Source organism: Oryzias latipes, chromosome 17, assembly GCF_002234675.1.
Source record: "Oryzias latipes chromosome 17, ASM223467v1".
Taxonomy (NCBI): Eukaryota; Metazoa; Chordata; class Actinopteri; order Beloniformes; family Adrianichthyidae; genus Oryzias; species Oryzias latipes.
In genome coordinates, this window is record NC_019875.2 from 8,565,755 (window position 1) to 8,583,480 (window position 17,726).

The 17,726-nt window shown below is 40.5% G+C and overlaps 1 protein-coding gene across 2 annotated transcripts; it reads right to left on the reverse strand.

The window, feature by feature from the left end:
• Nucleotides 1-289: 289 nt before the first annotated feature.
• Nucleotides 290-13,476, reverse strand: stard3nl (STARD3 N-terminal like). Of its 2 annotated transcripts, XM_020711308.2 has the most exons (9): nucleotides 13,355-13,466; nucleotides 8,233-8,319; nucleotides 7,630-7,917; nucleotides 6,633-6,710; nucleotides 6,477-6,554; nucleotides 5,461-5,514; nucleotides 4,454-4,571; nucleotides 3,485-3,595; nucleotides 290-1,146 (listed from the first exon to the last, which is right to left on the reverse strand). In XM_020711308.2, the coding sequence occupies exons 3-9, from the start codon at nucleotides 7,819-7,821 to the stop codon at nucleotides 1,082-1,084; spliced, it is 696 nt and encodes a 231-aa protein (XP_020566967.1). In that variant the 5' UTR covers nucleotides 7,822-7,917; nucleotides 8,233-8,319; nucleotides 13,355-13,466; the 3' UTR covers nucleotides 290-1,081. The 2 variants fall into 2 exon arrangements, with proteins under 2 accessions (XP_020566967.1, XP_004078796.1); XM_004078748.3 differs by lacking the exon at nucleotides 8,233-8,319 and having other exon boundaries at nucleotides 13,355-13,476.
• Between the last annotated feature and the right edge of the window lie 4,250 nt (nucleotides 13,477-17,726).

Consider the following 17,726-nt stretch of genomic DNA (forward strand, 5'->3'; position numbering starts at 1 on the left):
ATGAAAAGTGCTTTATAAATAAAGGGACTGATAGAATAAATATGCAAACACTGAAATTAGTCTCGATTGGCTGGACAAAAGGAGCGATTGATTCTACACTTCTCTCTTTTTTCTTTTTTACTTTTCAATGCCACAAAGAATGGAAGAATAATTTTTTTATGCATAAAATTGTATTTATTTTAACAAAACCTAATTTTTTTCTTTTTCGTTGGGCTCACATATTTGTCAAAAGTCAAATAAATCACAATTTTGTAATAGATTTCAAACAGGTCACATTAGAACCAAAAACCAAACTTCTACTTCTAATGAACAAACACAAGTAGAATGTGAAAAACTCAAAGTTTCATACTTTAATGGTTGCATTTTGTACAGATTCGTCTCATGGAAACGTAAGCTGTGAACCTGCAAAGCACGGATCAACGTTCCTTTATCTCCCTCTGTTATAACAGCTCCAGATTTCCTGCAGGAGCTTCAATAAATGCATCATTTTTTCATTTTACAATGTTTTTTTTCTTTGTCATAAGGTAAACAACATTCCTGAAGCCTCCATGCGAGTTTCTGCTGTGGCGTTTTTGCAGATTTAAACTTACATCCTTCATTTTTTCAGAGTGCAAGCAGCTTCAATCTCTTACAGTGAATTCAAAGCAGGCAGGTGAAAACAGTAAACATCATGGTGACAGTGACACGGTTAAGGTTACATCTGAATACTGGGTTTAAAAAGCTGGTTTCAGCTGAACTCAAAGTGCTTTTTTCTATCAAAAAAAAAAATCCCTCAGAAAATCCGTAACACAGAAAAAAAATCTAAAATTTAGCACAAATCTTGGCACAAAACAGCTTCATAAACAGCACTTTCTGGAACTTTTTCAAAGTTCACATGAAGGAAATTAGGTGTTTTTATGGCCACTTTTTTTTTTTAAATGACCAAATAACGAAGGAGGTAAAATATGTAAGGCAGAGAGAGTTGATGTTCAGGATGAACTGGTCTGACAGAGCCAAAAAACATTAAAAAAAACACACAAAAAAACAAGGTGAGACGGAAAGAAGAGGAAGGGATTTCTGCTGCGTCGCTCGGTCCCACCCGTTAGGTCACCTGATGAATCAGCCCCTTTTCTGGATCATGTTTGTCTTCTAGATCCTCGTCAGAGTCTGAGCAAGAGAAGGAATGAGAGCGGATGCACAGCGGTTTAAAGAGGGAAGGAGAAAGGCGGGAAAAGGATCGATGTCCACTTTCACTGATTCTGCCGTCGCTTTTGGTAAAGGAGAACGTAGGAAGGTGTGGATCATCATCACTGAAATGTTCTAACCCTGAAACTGAGATTTTGAATCTTAAAGTCCCTCTCTGATCCTCTTTGAATCCATTTTAAAAGCGTTCCCAGTGTAATAATTCATTTCAAATGTTGGATTCATATCATAATTTGTGGTTGACGATATGATTCATAGTCGATATTGGTTCATTTGATCTGATTCAAAGTGTTTCCACATATGGGACTGTAATGATGGCTTAATCAGTGTTTCTGTGTGTTGCCTGCTGTGGTGCACTCAGTCGTTTTTACTTTACTGTAAAATAAACCAAATGGTATCAATACCATTGAGTCATTTCATTAGCCGCGGTTACATGGGCAGAATGTCTTGATCGGATCAATGGTCGGGTTAAAATTCACCCGTGCACATGGGATCAGAAAACCTTTTTTCGATTAGAAGAAACGTTCACATGGTCACACTTTCGGTCGGAATTAATCATTTGGGCATGCGCAGTAGTGTCGAAAATACCGGAAGGAAAATGTGTCCTGTTGTAAACAAACATTTGCTGTCACATATATCTGTGCAGCAGCTCGGTAAAAGAGGCGATCTTCCAAACGGGCCCAGTGTTAGGACAGGCTAACACGCGCTAACAACATTATCCTTTTGATGGACACAAAATCCTGGACCATGCGGGAAACGCTGCAATCTGCAGCTTGGCTGCACGTAAATGTCTGTGAATAACATCAGATTTTATTTTGTCGGGGCACAACTTTCAACGTAACAAAGCACCCTCCCTTCAAACACATTAATAAATCCGGCTGCTCTGCTCAGAGAGGATCACTCGGTCCACTGGCACCGGAGCCTGAACGCAGGCTCCGGTGCCAGTGCCGGTGCCGGGTCCAGTGCCGGGTCCGGGTCCAGACGTCAGTGGACACGCATCCCCTCCGCATCTCCCTCGTGAGAGGTGAAAGAGAGGGGAGAGCCAGGGGGGGAGATCGGAGCGGCACTTTTCGCGGGGCGTCCGCAGAGCAGCTGGTCGGTCCCGTATGCGCTCCAAAGCTTTCTCTCAGCGAAACACCGTCTATGCGTGACGTAAACCAGAGCAGCAGTGACACACGATCGGAATGAACCGTTTACATGCACAACGATCGGATAAACGATCGGTATAACCCACCTATCTCGATCGGAAAGAAATTTTGATCCGAATGAGTCTGACCGGGGCAGAGTATTCCGAACGGCGCGTTTACATGACGCATTTTCTTTCCGATCAGGTGTTCTTTCCGATTACTTTTGCCCATGTAAACACGGCTAATGTGAATTCATTTATAATGAATAGAAGGATTGATTAACTACTTGCCTCATACAGATCGATCTGGTTTGATGGCAGGAATGTAAATCCATTCATCGTTACACCCCTAGTTCCCATTGGTCTTCCATGAATGATTAGGAAGTTTTGAACCTTTGTTGCTTTCTAGGACTTGGGCCGAGTCCAAATAGCTTCCTCACCTCTCTGGCTCCTCCCTATTGCTCCAATTGAAGGGGTATTAGAAGCCGACGTTGTTATGCATTTTCCCAGCGCTAGTGTAGATGACAGGTGAGTATTGATGACATCATCAGCAGTTGTAACGTCCAAATTTGATGACACTGGTTTTCCAATATCTCACTTGCTTGGAGGGAATAAATGTAGGGACAGGGAGAAGCCATAGGGGAACGGAAGCTGTTCGGATTTAGCCAGAGTTTCTGCAGAGCAGCAGTAGTTCATCAGAAATTTACCTCGAAGTTGTGGGCGGGACTGTTGACGGGAAGTAAGCCTGCCCCCTCTTCCCATCATTTCTTTGTTTTGTCATTTGTTTTACTCGCCTGGCATCTGGTTCCAAACTGTGCAGCCGGACAGCTCTTCTATTGCATTTCTGTTGCATCGGTAATGTTAGGTTAGGGGTGTGAGGGTCTGGGAGGCAATGGGAGAGTGTGTAAACAGAGAGCTCTCAGTTCTGGGTGACAGGAAGGGGGGATTTGGTCTGCACCAACAATCCCACAACTCGGAGGTGAATTTCTGTCGCTCTGCAGAAACTATGTCCAAGAAAATGACACTGTTTTTGTTTTAATTTTGCCTTAAAAACAGAATTATCATAAATAACAGACCATAATTAAAAGATTCAACTTAATTATAAACAAAGTTACAACAAAATAGTAACAAAAAACAAGAGTCTTGTTTTGGATTGACGTTTAGAAAAGCTCAGACCTGCCAGAGACTCAGGTGGAGAGTAGAACTGTCCCTCCGTCTGTCTGTCGGACAGAGGACCTGGACCCATGACCGGCGTGCGATCTACCGAGTCCACGAAGGGCTGATATCCTGAAACCCAAGCGGGACAGACGCAGCTGTAACACCTGGAAGGCAGTTCATCAGTGCTGAACATCGTTGACACTCATTCAACTTCCATTCATGTGGTGAGATTCTTAAAGCAACTCCGACTCAGAAAACCTGCATTTATCAAACGTTTACATTTTATTCATGACGCTAGAAATTAGCAGGAAATTCATTCACTGTAGTACTAAATGATTAACAGACAAGAAAATTCTGATCCTTTACTTTTAAAAAATGTATAATAATATAAAAGTTGGTTTGAATTTATTATTAACATTTTTCAAGGAAAACTATGAAGATTTAATAGAGAAAACAGTAAAACTTTGTCTTTTTTTTTAACCATACTTTTGGAAATCTGTATTCTTGAAAAAGGTTTTTCCTTATTAAACACAGTTTTTATGCACGAAAATAAAAGTGTTTCTTCAATGTAAAGGTCGGTTTATTTTGCAGCAGAACCATGAGCTGATGGCGGCCGCGTTGTGTCAGGTCTCCTCCAGAGCGTGATTATTGCAAGTTATTCAAGTTATAACCTGACCAATCAGATACCTCAATGAAAGTCTGATGTTTAACGGTCCAAATGTTTGATTGACAGATTTTGTGTAGCCCGCTTTCAAGTGTTAGGGGTGTGGTCTTTCAACAAGTTCACTCCTGATTGGTGAGAGTGGTTGTCATAGACCAACTCGGACCAATCACTGCTCGTCTGCTTCCGACATGTCGACATCGTATCCCAAAAAACTGGAAGTCCCTTTCTATGGGTGACGCCAGACTCACTCAGTCCAGTGATTTGTTTTGTTTGACACAAAATGAAAAATGTCTTCTTTTCTACTGGGAGCTTTTGTGACTCACTGATCTCGTCTTCCGCCTCCTGAGGCAGCACCTTGAAGTCGAGCAGCCACGTCTCGATCCAGGCCAACACGAAGGAGACGATGGGCAGCAGGTAACCGAACGCCCCCTGAGTCAACAACTACACACACGTACACACACACAGACTGATTATAAAATACTCACCTCTACCACGAAGGAATGACATAATTCTCCACATTCTTTCAAGATGAACGTGAACACGTGGAACAAGAATGACAGTTTATATCAGCAAGGAGGTGGAAGGGTGATGATTTGAAGCTTTTATGGGGAAACATATATATATATATATATATATATATATATATATTTCAGTCAGACAACTCTTGCAGAAGAATATTTATTTCACAACATCTTTAGGTTGACATTCACAATTTGATTCACAACTTCATTTTGGCATAAGGCTCCGTTCAATTCCTTGAGACACTTATTTTTTCCATACACTTTCGGGTAACAACCCCCGTAACGGAGCCCACAGGTGGAAGCCGGGGAGGAGGGAGGGGCAAAGAATGAGCGCTGAAGGTAAGAGAGAATGAACAATTGCACACCTGACTTAAATAGGACGCTAAGCAGGTGGGTTAATTAACTGACCCGCCCTAGGGGAGTAACCTGCAATTCTGCCGAGTGTCTGCCCGAAATGCGACGAGTCGCTATTTAATGGCTCATAACTTGCCATTGTTTCGCCATTCTGCCTGCCATTCTGATCTTTTATTTAAGTTACTTTCCCTGAAATGTTTTCAAAAGATAACTATAAGCTATGTTCACACAGGCATGTTCTGTGCATGCAAGAACCCTCAACGCGCATTCTTGAACGTCTGTTTAGCCCGTGGTTTCACACTGGACTGAAACTCACATTTATGCGCGTTTACATAGACTTTTCATCGGAAGTCTTTGCTTTAGTACACAATGCTGAGGCCGGTGTGAACCTAGCTTATATTTTGCTCATGTGTTCTTCTTGAATGATTTTGTATTGATACGTTTCTGACTCTTACCTTTGACAGAATGACCTTTACAATCAGGAAGGCACAGCTGACTGCAGTGGTGATCTACAGGGAAACAAAAGTTAGATAATCCTGCAGAGCAGAAGAGTTTTTTCTGTCCAGCAGCATAATTATTTATAAGAATAGAGGTTTGAGTTTATTCTGTAGATGTTTTTCAGCTGTAAAGACACCTTAAGAGAGAAAAAACTCAAGAGTATAATTTCTTTGAACAATGCTAACAATGCATCTTCTGAACTTCCATCAAAATTCTTCACAGCCCTCTTTGCAAGCATGTTCTGCTCTGTTTTCGCTCTGAAAACGGTTTTTCCTCTTTGCTCTGGAGTCTTTGTGAGATTCATTTCCTAAATATTTCCTCCTGCTTTATAGAATCACATAAGATATCCACACTGACGTTTCCTAACTTTCAGCATGAGCAGTGCAGCACTAACTGCACACATTTCGTTTTTAGCCTCATTTGAGATCTGTATTAAAGTTTTATTTTTTTAATTTAATTATTATTGGTGTGTGCAGTTTAAATCTTTATATTTTGCAAAAAACTAAATTTAAACTGCACCACATTTACAATAGAAGAAATTACAACAACTATTTGTGCAGAAACTATAAAACTACGGTGGCCCTGAAGAGCAAATCACACCAACAAATCAACGACAATTAAAAAAGCTAAACAAATGTTTTTTTTTAAAAACATGATATTTTATAAACGAAATGTTGTTTCTCCGGTAAACCAGGAAGAGAAAATAAAACCAAAAGAAGCTTTTTTAAATAGTTTAAAGAGAAACCGATAAGCCTTTTCTCCGTCCTTTGTTCTGTGACAACATTTTGAGCGTTTACTCCTGAAGCTTTGCACATTCAGAGCAGCTGCCAATCCTTTTCGTTTCTGCTCACCACCCTGTGGCTAAAGCTACACATTACAGGACAGAGAATGACAAAAGAGGGAAATGAGTCCAACTTTCTGCTGAAAAAGAGAATATTGACCATTTCCAAATAAAGAAAACAGAGGGACTCACAGCGATGGCCCACCAGTGACGGAGCTTACAGATGGCGTAACTCAGGATGAGAGCAGAGAACCTGAAGACTGCCAGCAGCTGAAAAGACAAAAAGAAAAATATATACAATTTATTTATATGAAACACATATTTGTTACTAAAAGAGCAAAATCTTACAAAGATGTCGAAGAAAGAGGCATGGTAGTCATAGTGCAGAACCTCTTTTTCCAGCTGTGTCTCTATACTGCCGTTCACCTGAAGACAAACAACAAAGACCCACAAAGACAAAAGTGAGGGAAACTCAGAATTTAGGCTCTAAATTTCTGAGTCAGACTCTCAGAAACGGAAAAATTTCCTAATCCTGACGGAAAAGCTGCATTATTCCAGGTTACTTCAGGGTTTGCTGCAAGCTTTGGTTTCTAAATACTTCATCTCAGCAGGTTTGTACTTTCATGACAAAACTGAAGAATTTTCCCTCAAACCGGACCAAAACGTTTTTGCATGATGTCCATTCTGCTGAATCATCAGATCCAGTGACTCGTTTTAAATGAGTGGGATTTGTAACTGGAATCGAACCCTGACAGCAGGGATCAATCACTTCTGATGGCCTTATCTTGGGTTTTCAGTGATCCAGACCGCTCTTTGAACCTGTTTTAAGGTAGATTGTCCACACAGCATCTGGCAGGGACCGAGCTGCTCGAAAGCTGTCGTTAGACTGGACTAATCATCCAGGTTTCATTTGGAATTTTTGAAGCTATCAGATGTTAAACAAAAGGTCACGTATTTTCAGGTTTGCACATTCAACGTATTCATCACGCCACAAAAAGCAGAAATTCCTTTTAAAACAAAACGGTCAAAAAAAGCTGAATCTCTTTGGACACTTTGAATGAACTTGAATGGTTTTTCAGAAGAGCGGTTTTGTAAGATGACAAAGAGCAACAAAAATATGTTAGCCGCCTTTATTATCTTCCAGAAATTAACAGAAATATGAGCTGTAATACAAACATTTCCTTAAGCCAGCTACACTTTTGAGCAGCTTAAGGAAATGTTTGAAACAGCTCGATAAAACCCAGCGAGTCATGACTAACGATATCTGCAGAATAAAACAAAATGGGATGCGTTTCTCTTTGAAATTCCCTCATGGTGCCTAAACCACAGGACAGTGTGGTCTTACATTGAGCTCTATAATCCAGAGCATGGTGATGAACAGGAGGTCAAAGGTCACGAAGAGGCAAAAGGTCCTCCGAACGTCAGAGATGCACTTCTTGTCTGCTGCTTCGTACGACTCCAGCCTGGCAGAGGCAACCATGCTGCTGACGGAGCCCATTCCTTTTGCAGTGAGTCGGGAATCAATGCTCCTCTCCATCTCTGGCCACACCGCCCCCCCCTCCCAGACAGGGCAAGAACTCTACAGCTCAAAAGGAGTTCTCAGAGTGAGACGACGTGGAGGAGAACACCATCCCTGCATGGGACAAATAAAAAAAGCATTTAAAACAGAGTTTGCATGTGATCAGATTCAGAGTACAGAGAATCTGCCAGGTTCTTTAGACAAGAGACGGTCATGTCTAACAGCTAAAAGCTACAATCTCTGAAGGGTTTGGGCTCTAGGCACAAAGGTATAGTTGGAGCATGAAGAAGTGAAACATTCTGAGAAAGACGGAGACACAGAGCAAGTCAGCAATCCAGACTGCTCCTTAAAGGGTTTGTAACTGGGACCATCTGCAGTAGGGCCCTCTTTGAATCAATACCCATGAATCTAAATCAAATCTACACTCACCAGCCACTTTATTCTGTACGTCTTGCTACTACTGGGTTGGACCCCCTTTTGCCTTCAGAACTACCTTCATCCTTGGTGGCATAGACCCTACAGCAGAAATAGAGACTCATCAGACCAGACAACGTAATTCACACGTTTTGGTGAGTCTGTGTGAATTGTAGCCTCAGTTTCCTGTTCTTAGCTGACAGCAGTGGCGCCCGGTGTGGTTTTCTGCTGCTGTAGACCATTTGCCTCAAGGTTGGACGTGTTATGCGTTTAGATATGCTCTTCTGCAGACCTCAGTTGTAACCAGTGTTTATTTGAGTCACTGTTTGCTATTACTGTTGCTGGAACCAGTCTGGCCATTCGCCTCTGAGCTCAGGCATCAACAAGGTACTTCCACCCACAGAACTGCAGCTCACTGGATATTTTCTCTTTTAGGGTTAGGGTCAGTAGGGTTAAATCCCAGTAGATCAGAAGTTTCTGAAATACCCAGACCAGACCGTCTGACAGCAACACCCACGCCACGTTCAAAGTGACTTTAATCAGATTCTTCCCCATTCTGATGCTAGATTAGAACTGCAGCAGATCGGCGGGACCATGTCTACATGCCCAAATGTACTGAGTTGCTGCCATGTGATTGGCCAATTAGACATTTGCGTTGGACAGATGTGCCTAATAAGGTGGTCAGTGGGTGCATGATCACATACAAAAATACCCCCCCCCCCCCCCCAATTTAGATGCTGACCAACGACAGTCCTGAGGCTGTTCTGTGAACTTAGCTTAGGGAAGTGAAACCGTTGCATCTGTCTTCAAGCTCCTGCAAACGTGTGATTGCAATGCAACAACGTGGCTAGCCACAAGTCTGTCATTTTGACGTATTATTTTCCTCATCATAGGATATACGTGTCCGTGTTTCGTTGACACAAGAGCTTAAACAAAGATGGGCAAAGTCCTGAAATCCAAATGAAACCCACGATTCAGAAAAACCTCCAATCAAATACTGCAGCTGCCCCTAAAAACCCTGCAGCATCTGCATCTTCCTCCTCACGCATAGGGGAGCTTCTCCAGCCACAGCTCACATTCACACAACTACAACCTTGAAATAACAACAAATGTTTGTTTTAATGAGGTAAAAAGATGACAGTAAATGAAAACTATACACTGTTGATCATTTCAAACATGATCTTTTTTTTTAAAACCATTTTTACTTTGAACAACATGACAGAAAAACATTTCTGAGACCAAACAGTTACTTTTCTTGATGCCAAATACATCAGCATCACGAGGGACTGATTTAAATCTTTTCTCCATCCTGGAAGTGAGGAGTTGAGCTGGAAATAAGGAGAGAGATTCCAGTCACAGAGTGGAGGGCATCTTTCAACATCTTTCTTTTGAGTTGTTTGACGTTTGGCTTCCACCAGACGATGCGCCTGTCTCTGGATGAGTGTGCCTTTGTCTGATATGTTCTTATTTAAGCATTATCCGGGTTTCTTAAGAAATCTAACAGTTCTAAGACAACTTGAGCTTTGCCACCAAACATTCAAGGTTCAGAGGGTCATGGCTTGTAACGATTAAAGACCCACTCTGATGAAAATTGTAACATGTTCTTTTGGCATTTTCTGATGATAAGTGACATAAATTAAGAAAATTAAGCTTAAAATTCATTCATCCATCTTCTTGACCGTTTTTCCCTTTCGGGGTCACGGGGTTGCCGGAGCCTATCCCGGCCACTTGGGCGTAGGCAAGGGATGCCCTGGACTGGTCGCCAGTCTGTCGCAGGGTAGAACATCCTCAATCACACGTCCACTCACACTCACACTCACACCTATGGTCAATTTAGAGTTGCCAATCAACCTATGAAGCATGTTTTTGGACAGTGGGAGGAAGCCGGAGATCAAGGAGAGAACCCACGCATGCACGGGGAGAACATGCAAACTCCACACAGAAAGGTCCCCCATTGATGTTCTGGTTCAGGTCCCCCAGCCGGGACTTGAACCGGGGGCCTTCTTGCTGTGAGGCAAGAGCGCTAACCACTGCGCCACCGTGGAATGAATGAATGGATGAATGAATGAAAGCTTAAAATTGCATTTGTGAGTATTTTTTTACTCCAATCGGGAATCAGGACCAGACAATAAAAAGCAGTTTGTCAAAGATTGTCACTGTGAAGTAGAAGCTACAATCAGCAGGCCTCAAGCTCAGTTCTGATCCATCTACTTGTAGATGACTAGATCCACATACGTCCTCCTTTTTCTCGTCTGAGCCGGCATCTGGCTCAGAATTGTAAGGCTGGGTAGCTCCAATATTGCTCGCCATTTTTGTTGCACCGCTAATGTTAGGTTGGGGTTTTGAAGGGCTGTAAGCTAGCAGAAAAGCATGTAAGAACACCTCTCAGTTTTGGATGACGGGAAGAGGGGGGCGGGACTCTTCCACAACTCAGAGGCAACTTTCTAATGAACTACTGCTGCTCTACAGAAACTAGGTCCTAGAAAGAAACACGTCTTTTGAATTTGCTTAACATCAGCATAATCATTGTTAAACGCATTGAAAACAGATCAAAAGATCATTGGAGCGAGTCTTTAAAGCAGATTTTAACAGACAGATGGTGACAGAAGGCCATTTCTCTGGTTTCCTAACGCTGCATAAAAACAACGGAGACTTGCAGTGTAGGACGTTAATCTTGAAACAACAGGGGAAAAAATGGAAAATCCCCCACAGAGGATACTGGAGACTTCCATTAAAAACAGCTGATGCTTGCACTTTGTCACTTTTAAAGTGTTAAATATTTCAAAAGACTACAAAAAAAAGCAAACCATATTCCTCTGCAGGGGAAATCAGGCGCTTTCACACAGATTTATGCTTCATAATATGTGAATATAGCTTTGGTGAACAAAGGTTTGTCTGACTGCAAACCTAAGAGGGGAAAAACTGACAAAACACCATATGAGCTGTGACAGCACTAATATAACTAATATATTTCATTTTTCTCAAATTCTTCTGAGTTCATACTCTGTTGGTCTGAAGCAAAAAGCTCTGTATGACATGCAAAGACAAAAAAAACTGTTTTGTTTGTTTATAGGCCATTTTTGAAATGATCTGCAATAAATAAAAAAGGCCAGGAATGCTGCACAGCACTGAGACACACCTGTAGTCAGCTGTGTGCTTTTTTACTGCAGACAAACTCAAAATGAACTTTTAGGGGAAGACCAAGCATGAGAATGTTAGCCACCGTCAACAGATTCTTTAAAAACCCATTGACATATTTCAGATAAGTATCAGTAAAATCACATACTGAGTCGCCTCTGTTTCCCTCATCTATTCACTTTATTTTTAACAGCATTGACTTTGTCAAGCGCCTGACTCACTGTGAAAACAGGTCAACAACATGGCAGTCAATACCAGCTAAAGTCATTTAAATATTTTGACAGTGATCCCACAAACAGACTGAAGAAAGTTGCATCTTTGACAAGAAAAGCAAAGCAAAGAGGACAAGACACAACTTGGCAAGAAAAAAACATGGCCAAGCAAAAGAAAACAGAAGAACGAAATTCCTGGAAGAAACAGAGAAATTTAAAACAAAACAAAAAAAAAGAAAAACATGAAGAAGCTACACCAGAATGGGAAAAAATAATTATCATACAAACTCAGACCATTCCAGAGCAGCAATTAAACTAACCAACAAACAGAGGAAACCAGCCTGATGTGGACGGAAAACGCTGATTCTAAACAAACGTTTTTAGCTCAACTCTAAATTCTGTCTGACCCTCAATGTTGCTTCACCATAATACAAATATAAACTTCATGTATTTTTGTGTCTGTTTAGAGCTGTTTAGTAAGCCTGTAGTATAGGAGAACCGTTTAACTAAGGAATTTCTAAAAAAAAAAAAATAAAAACATAAAAAAATGAACATAAAAATTCAAATTTATTTCAATTTAATTCTTTCCACTTAAAATTTTTTTTAGGGACATTAACTTAAGAGGAATACATAAAAAAAACTCATGGGAATGAAGGGCTGGATATTCCTGCCCAAATACTAAATTGGTAAAATTTACCATTTCCAAAATGTATTTTGGTTTCTAACTCCAAGATTCAATAAAGACGAGTCTGTTTGATCCCAAGATTGGGTTTTTTGATTTGACGATTTTTCACATAAGCACTGATTTAAACTTTCATTTCATTTTTTTTCCCTTTTATAACGTTTTGGTGAAGTAGATTGACTTTTTTTTTTTAGCTAAAATTTCGTTAACATTACTTTCCTTATAGACTCATTTGCTGCACTCTGAATACAATTAGTCCAAAACACTTTGTGGAAGTTGAAATAAAATCCAATTTGATCAGATTCACCTTTTTTGAGCAAAGGTAATCGAATAGATGAGATGTTACCACCGACCTATAACTATAGGAAAGCCAAAACACTAAAGCCTGTTTTTTTAAATTTTTTTAACCTATTTGGGTTTCTGCAGACATCCATAGAACAGTTATTTACACAAGAACCACCTTTGTGTGTGTGTAACAGAAAATGAAAAACTGTCACAGTTTGGACTCACCTGTCCCAACAGGTGAGTCTGATGAAAGAACATGAATGTTACATGAATGTAACATTTGAGCCAAGCTGACAGAGTCAGAGCTGTCAAACAGAGGCAGCACGAACAGGAAGCTCTGAACATTAGTCAAGGTTTCTCTTCTTCTAATGATCTGGTAGTCAAAACAATGTTCAACCCCCAGATTTTTATGTATTCGGGTTTTTTGTTTTCTTCAGAATTTGCGCTGTGGTGATTAAATATTCCAAATTGAAGAGGAAGCTGCACTGAGTGCTGACGGGAAAGACCATGACGATGCTTTTAAGAATGAGCTAAAGCGTTTCCATGTCATCTCATAACAAATGTCTGTAAAACACGTCGATCTGTGAGACTCAAAAGAGGTGAAAAATATTAATAAATATTCAGGGAATTGAACAGAGAAACCACCAACAATTTAATCAAGTTACAGACAAAAAAAGTAATAATGTATCAGCCAATAACAACAGCAAGAGGCCGGACAAAATGTATCGATAAAGTTCACTTGACAACAAGCTAGCCAGCTAGTTTACTTCCATTTAGCACTTAAATCACGACTTTTTTCTGTCAGTGTTGGTTTTCTTACCTCCTGAGAATCCTCTCACAATTTCTAATATCCAAAACCAACCCGTCAGTTGTGTGGGTAAATAATGATACTACAGACTTGAGAGGACTCATCCGCTTCCGCTTCATTCGATTTAATGGAACGGAAGAGGCCGGCAAAAACATGACGCAAAGGATGCTGGGACACGTAGTTAAAATCCCTACTACCGTACGTGCAAAATTAAACCTAAACTTGCATCAAAGAGATTATTTTTCCCCGTTCTCAATTCAAATGGGCTTAACAAACATTTAATGTTGTCTAAAAATTAAAATGCCAACAAAAAAAGATGTAAAAAAAATTACATTTCAGAACAATCAGCAGTTCTTTCATTTGTAGCCTACTAAACATATATTTTTCACTACCACGTTTTCACCTAGTTTCATTGTGGATTTAATAAAGACTTTGGATAGTTCTTTTAAATGTAATGTTTATAACCGTTTGCAATACATGACATCTTCAGTAATTTGAATAATTGACATGCATAAGCTTGATTTCTAGATGAGACTTTTCACATAAATATACCATCACAAAGAGTTTAGTCATCTGTATGGTCTTTTATGGTGTTAATGATCATTTTAATGGAAGATCAACACTGTTCTGTGTGCCAAAAATATCCCACAGAAAAGTCATTCACACGACCGAAAACAAAGTTTACAATCCACAGCTCTGTTTGTCATTTGAGATGTTGATTCTGAAAAAAATGGTAGTAGTGATCATAAGAGCTGTGGCATCATTAGAAGAGGCTGGAGGAGGGAGCTGGTCACAAGGATCCTGGTAGCCTGCAGGGAGAACACTGGTGGTTACTGCTGTGGCTGCAGGAGGTTCTGGACTGTGTGGTTACACCCACACAGAATGTTCTGCTGGTGATATTGAGTCCCATTGGTATGAATGTGACTGCCAGCTATGCTGGTAATAAATAGGACTGCTGCAGCTGTTGAGGAGGCAGCAGAGCAGCTGCAGATGGAACTGTGTGATGTGTGAACATGAATCTGTTAAAAACAAAAACAAACATACTAACATGTATGACTTTGAAAAATGCAAATGCATGCATTTAAAAACATCCTCCCAGACCATACATTTATTGGATGAATGCTTACTGCCTGGACGCTAACAAGCGAGGTTCCTGTGGTGGATCGTATGTGTCCTAGGGAAGTTACTGCAAGAAGCTGTCATACCACAAGTTGACCTGCTTTGAACAACAACACCTGCTGATTTCTCAGGGGGGGTCTCTGACAGGTTGATAAGTTGGTCGTATATTTCACTGCTGGCCACCAGAAAACTTCAGGATGTGGTTGATGTCATGAGAGTGTCTGCTGAACCTGCCGGCGGAGTGAGCACCAGCTCCTCAAAATCCCCCAAAACGAGTGGGTCCTCACACTGAGACGTATGAACGTGGAGGACAGCCTCTTTCAGGAGGACTCTGCGCTGCCAGCACCACCCCCAGGCTAACATGCACACACACTTTCTCCATGGTGCTAGTGGTGATCTGCAAAAATGCTTTAATTTTGTATGCATAATATGCACATCCCCTCTTTACAAAAGTTTGGATGCTTTTTGTTTTTTGTGGGCAAGAATAGGTTGATGTTACGAAATATGCGGCACCTACAAGGAGCAAAAGGCGGTGCCTCAGAGATCGAGTCGTCTTACTTTCAGATAAGAGAAAGGGCTGTGAAAATAACGAAGACTTTGATGGTTTTGTCTGGAACTGGATGCATCAAAATGGAGCGGAGCAGGGAGCTTGTGGCCCGCTGACTGTAGTTTGTACATAACAACTAAAAGGTTTTTTAAAATCACATTTTTTTTATCTGCTCTCGATTCACATCGATTTGAATAAAGACATACTCAGATCTTAAGTTTCTTAACGCACGTCCTCCATTGTGAAATAAATGCTACAAGAACATGTTAAAAACACCCAAAACACAATTTTTTTTGAGATGGGTCTTTCTGGACAAAATCAATGAATCAGAAAGTCCCTTTTTTCTGCAAGATTCTACTCTCCCTGTTTTTTTGTTCTCTAATGGAACAGCAGGCCTAAGCAGAGGGGTTTTTCAAAATGCTAAATGTTTCTTAGAAACTGTAAAACCTTTATCAGCTCAGTAAGGGTCTATGTTTAATCTTGAACTGAAAGTGAATGAAAACAATGTACAGTTTGCAACAGTTTGTTGGGCTAAGTACATTCTCTCATTTTATACAGCTTTTTATTTAAATAAATAATCTCTGCCCTTCATTTATTTACCGGTACTTCTTAACGCTTAAAGCACATGTTATCTTTCAAGCAACAAAAGCATTCTTGAACGGTCTGCATGAAGGATTTTTGTGCTCTTTTTGGCATTTAACATTTCCTTATGACTAGAGAAACAACTAAATGAACTTAAAGGAAACTTTGATTTTTGAATAAAATTGGGGGGGAAACCCAAGCTTGCAAAAGAAAATGTAATATTTTGTCATACCAGTCTTTGTTTAAAAAGGAAACTTTAGTTTTGTCTTTGTAGTAATAAATAAATAAATAAATGAATAAATAAATAAATAAATAAATAAATAAATAAATAAATAAATAAATAAATAAATAAAATGTGATTTCATTTTTTAAAAACCTAATTTACGTTAAAATTAAAGCACCAAAACAAACAGTGATTAGTAAAATCCTGTTTGTTTTTCCACAGCTATAGCAACAATCCATCCTTATTTTTCTGACTTGTTGCAGGTTTTTTTTTTGACAAACTTAAACTAAGACTACAACTTTTTCTTCTGAGTTTCTGTTTTAAAATTGAAAAGGAAACAAAGTGATTCTTTCCAATTTTGTGTTTTAAAATACCAAAAAGCACACACCATGAACCCTGATCACTGCAACTATACAGGGTAGGTGCAGTTAAAGTGAGTCTGCCAGGTCAGCTTGTAACCATGATTCACATTGACTTCATGATTATGAAATGATGAAACCAAACTATGGACTGTATAAGAGAAGATGACAGAGTGAACCATTTTTCTGTAGTTATAAACTGACCAATCAGATGCCTCAATAAAAGCATGTGGTTTCATGTCAAACTTTCAAATTCTGATTCACAGATTTCATGTAGCTCATTTAAAACTGGTAGGGGTGCAGACTTAACAAGGTCACTTCTAATTGGCAAGAGTGGTTGTCATAGAAACAATGACTCGGAGCAGCTCTGACCAATCACTGCTTACTGATGTCGTCTGACTCCAACATGGTGGCGTCAGTATTGGGAAAAAATGGCGTCTGAATTGACTTAATTTGGTTGGAACTGTAAGGCAATCTCTATGGGTGATGTTACACTCGCTTCGTCCAGTTCTCATACACAGTCAATGGAAGAATCCCAGGACTTTTTATGGTTTCTGATCACATTCCAAACAGGTGATGGACAGCATCGATCTGTACACAGCAAAGCACGCAGTTCAGAGCAATTGATTTCTAGTTTAAACAGGATTTTTTTTTTTACAGCAAATTTCCCCTACATGAACACTGCATCTCATCTGGTTGAGCTTCCATTTGAGAAAAACCTTTCATTCCATTTCAAGAAGACGGTGCTGCCTCTGTACATTTGTGCGTTCTCATGTGAGCGACCAAAGACCAGCTATGGGTGAACCTTTTCCCGCACGTTTCGTGGGAGTCTTCATGTGAATGGTCAAGCCGTTTCTTCGGTGGTAACCTTTCCCGCACGTTTCTCACTTAAAGGGCCTCTCCCCCTTGTGGATCATCACGTGACCTGCCAGATGGTCTCCTCGGTTGAAACCTTTGCCGCAGACTTTGCAGGGAAACGACCTCTCGGCGGTGTGAATTTTCATGTGCGCTTTTAGATGGCTGTTTTGACCGAAACCGCTCCCGCCGATTTTACAAGTAAAAGGCCGCTCACTCACGTGGTCGACCAGATGACAGTTATGGGTGAAGCCTTTTCCACACAGCTCACAGGTGAAGGGTCGCTCGCTTGAGTGAGTCATGAACTTTCAAAGAGTTTCTTAGGAGGAAACTTCTCCCACTCGTCTTGCACTTGAAGGGCAGCTTGTTTAAGTGTGTCCTCATGTGAACAGCTAAAGAGCTACTCTGGCTGAAACGTTCATGACAAGTCTTATATAAAAAAGGCTTTTCGCCTGTGTGAGTCCTGACGTGAACCGTCAGAGAGTTTCCTCGATGGAAATGCCTTCCACAAAATTTGCAGGGGAAGGGCCTCTCGCCCGTGTGAGTTCTCCATGTGGCATTTCAAAGCACTGCTTTGGGTGGAACATTTGTCGCCCAACTTACACGTGAACGGCCTCTGACCCCTGTGAGTGATAAGGTGAGTTTCAGAGTTTCAGAGACGGAAACTCCGCCCACACGTCTTACAAGTAAAGGGCCTCT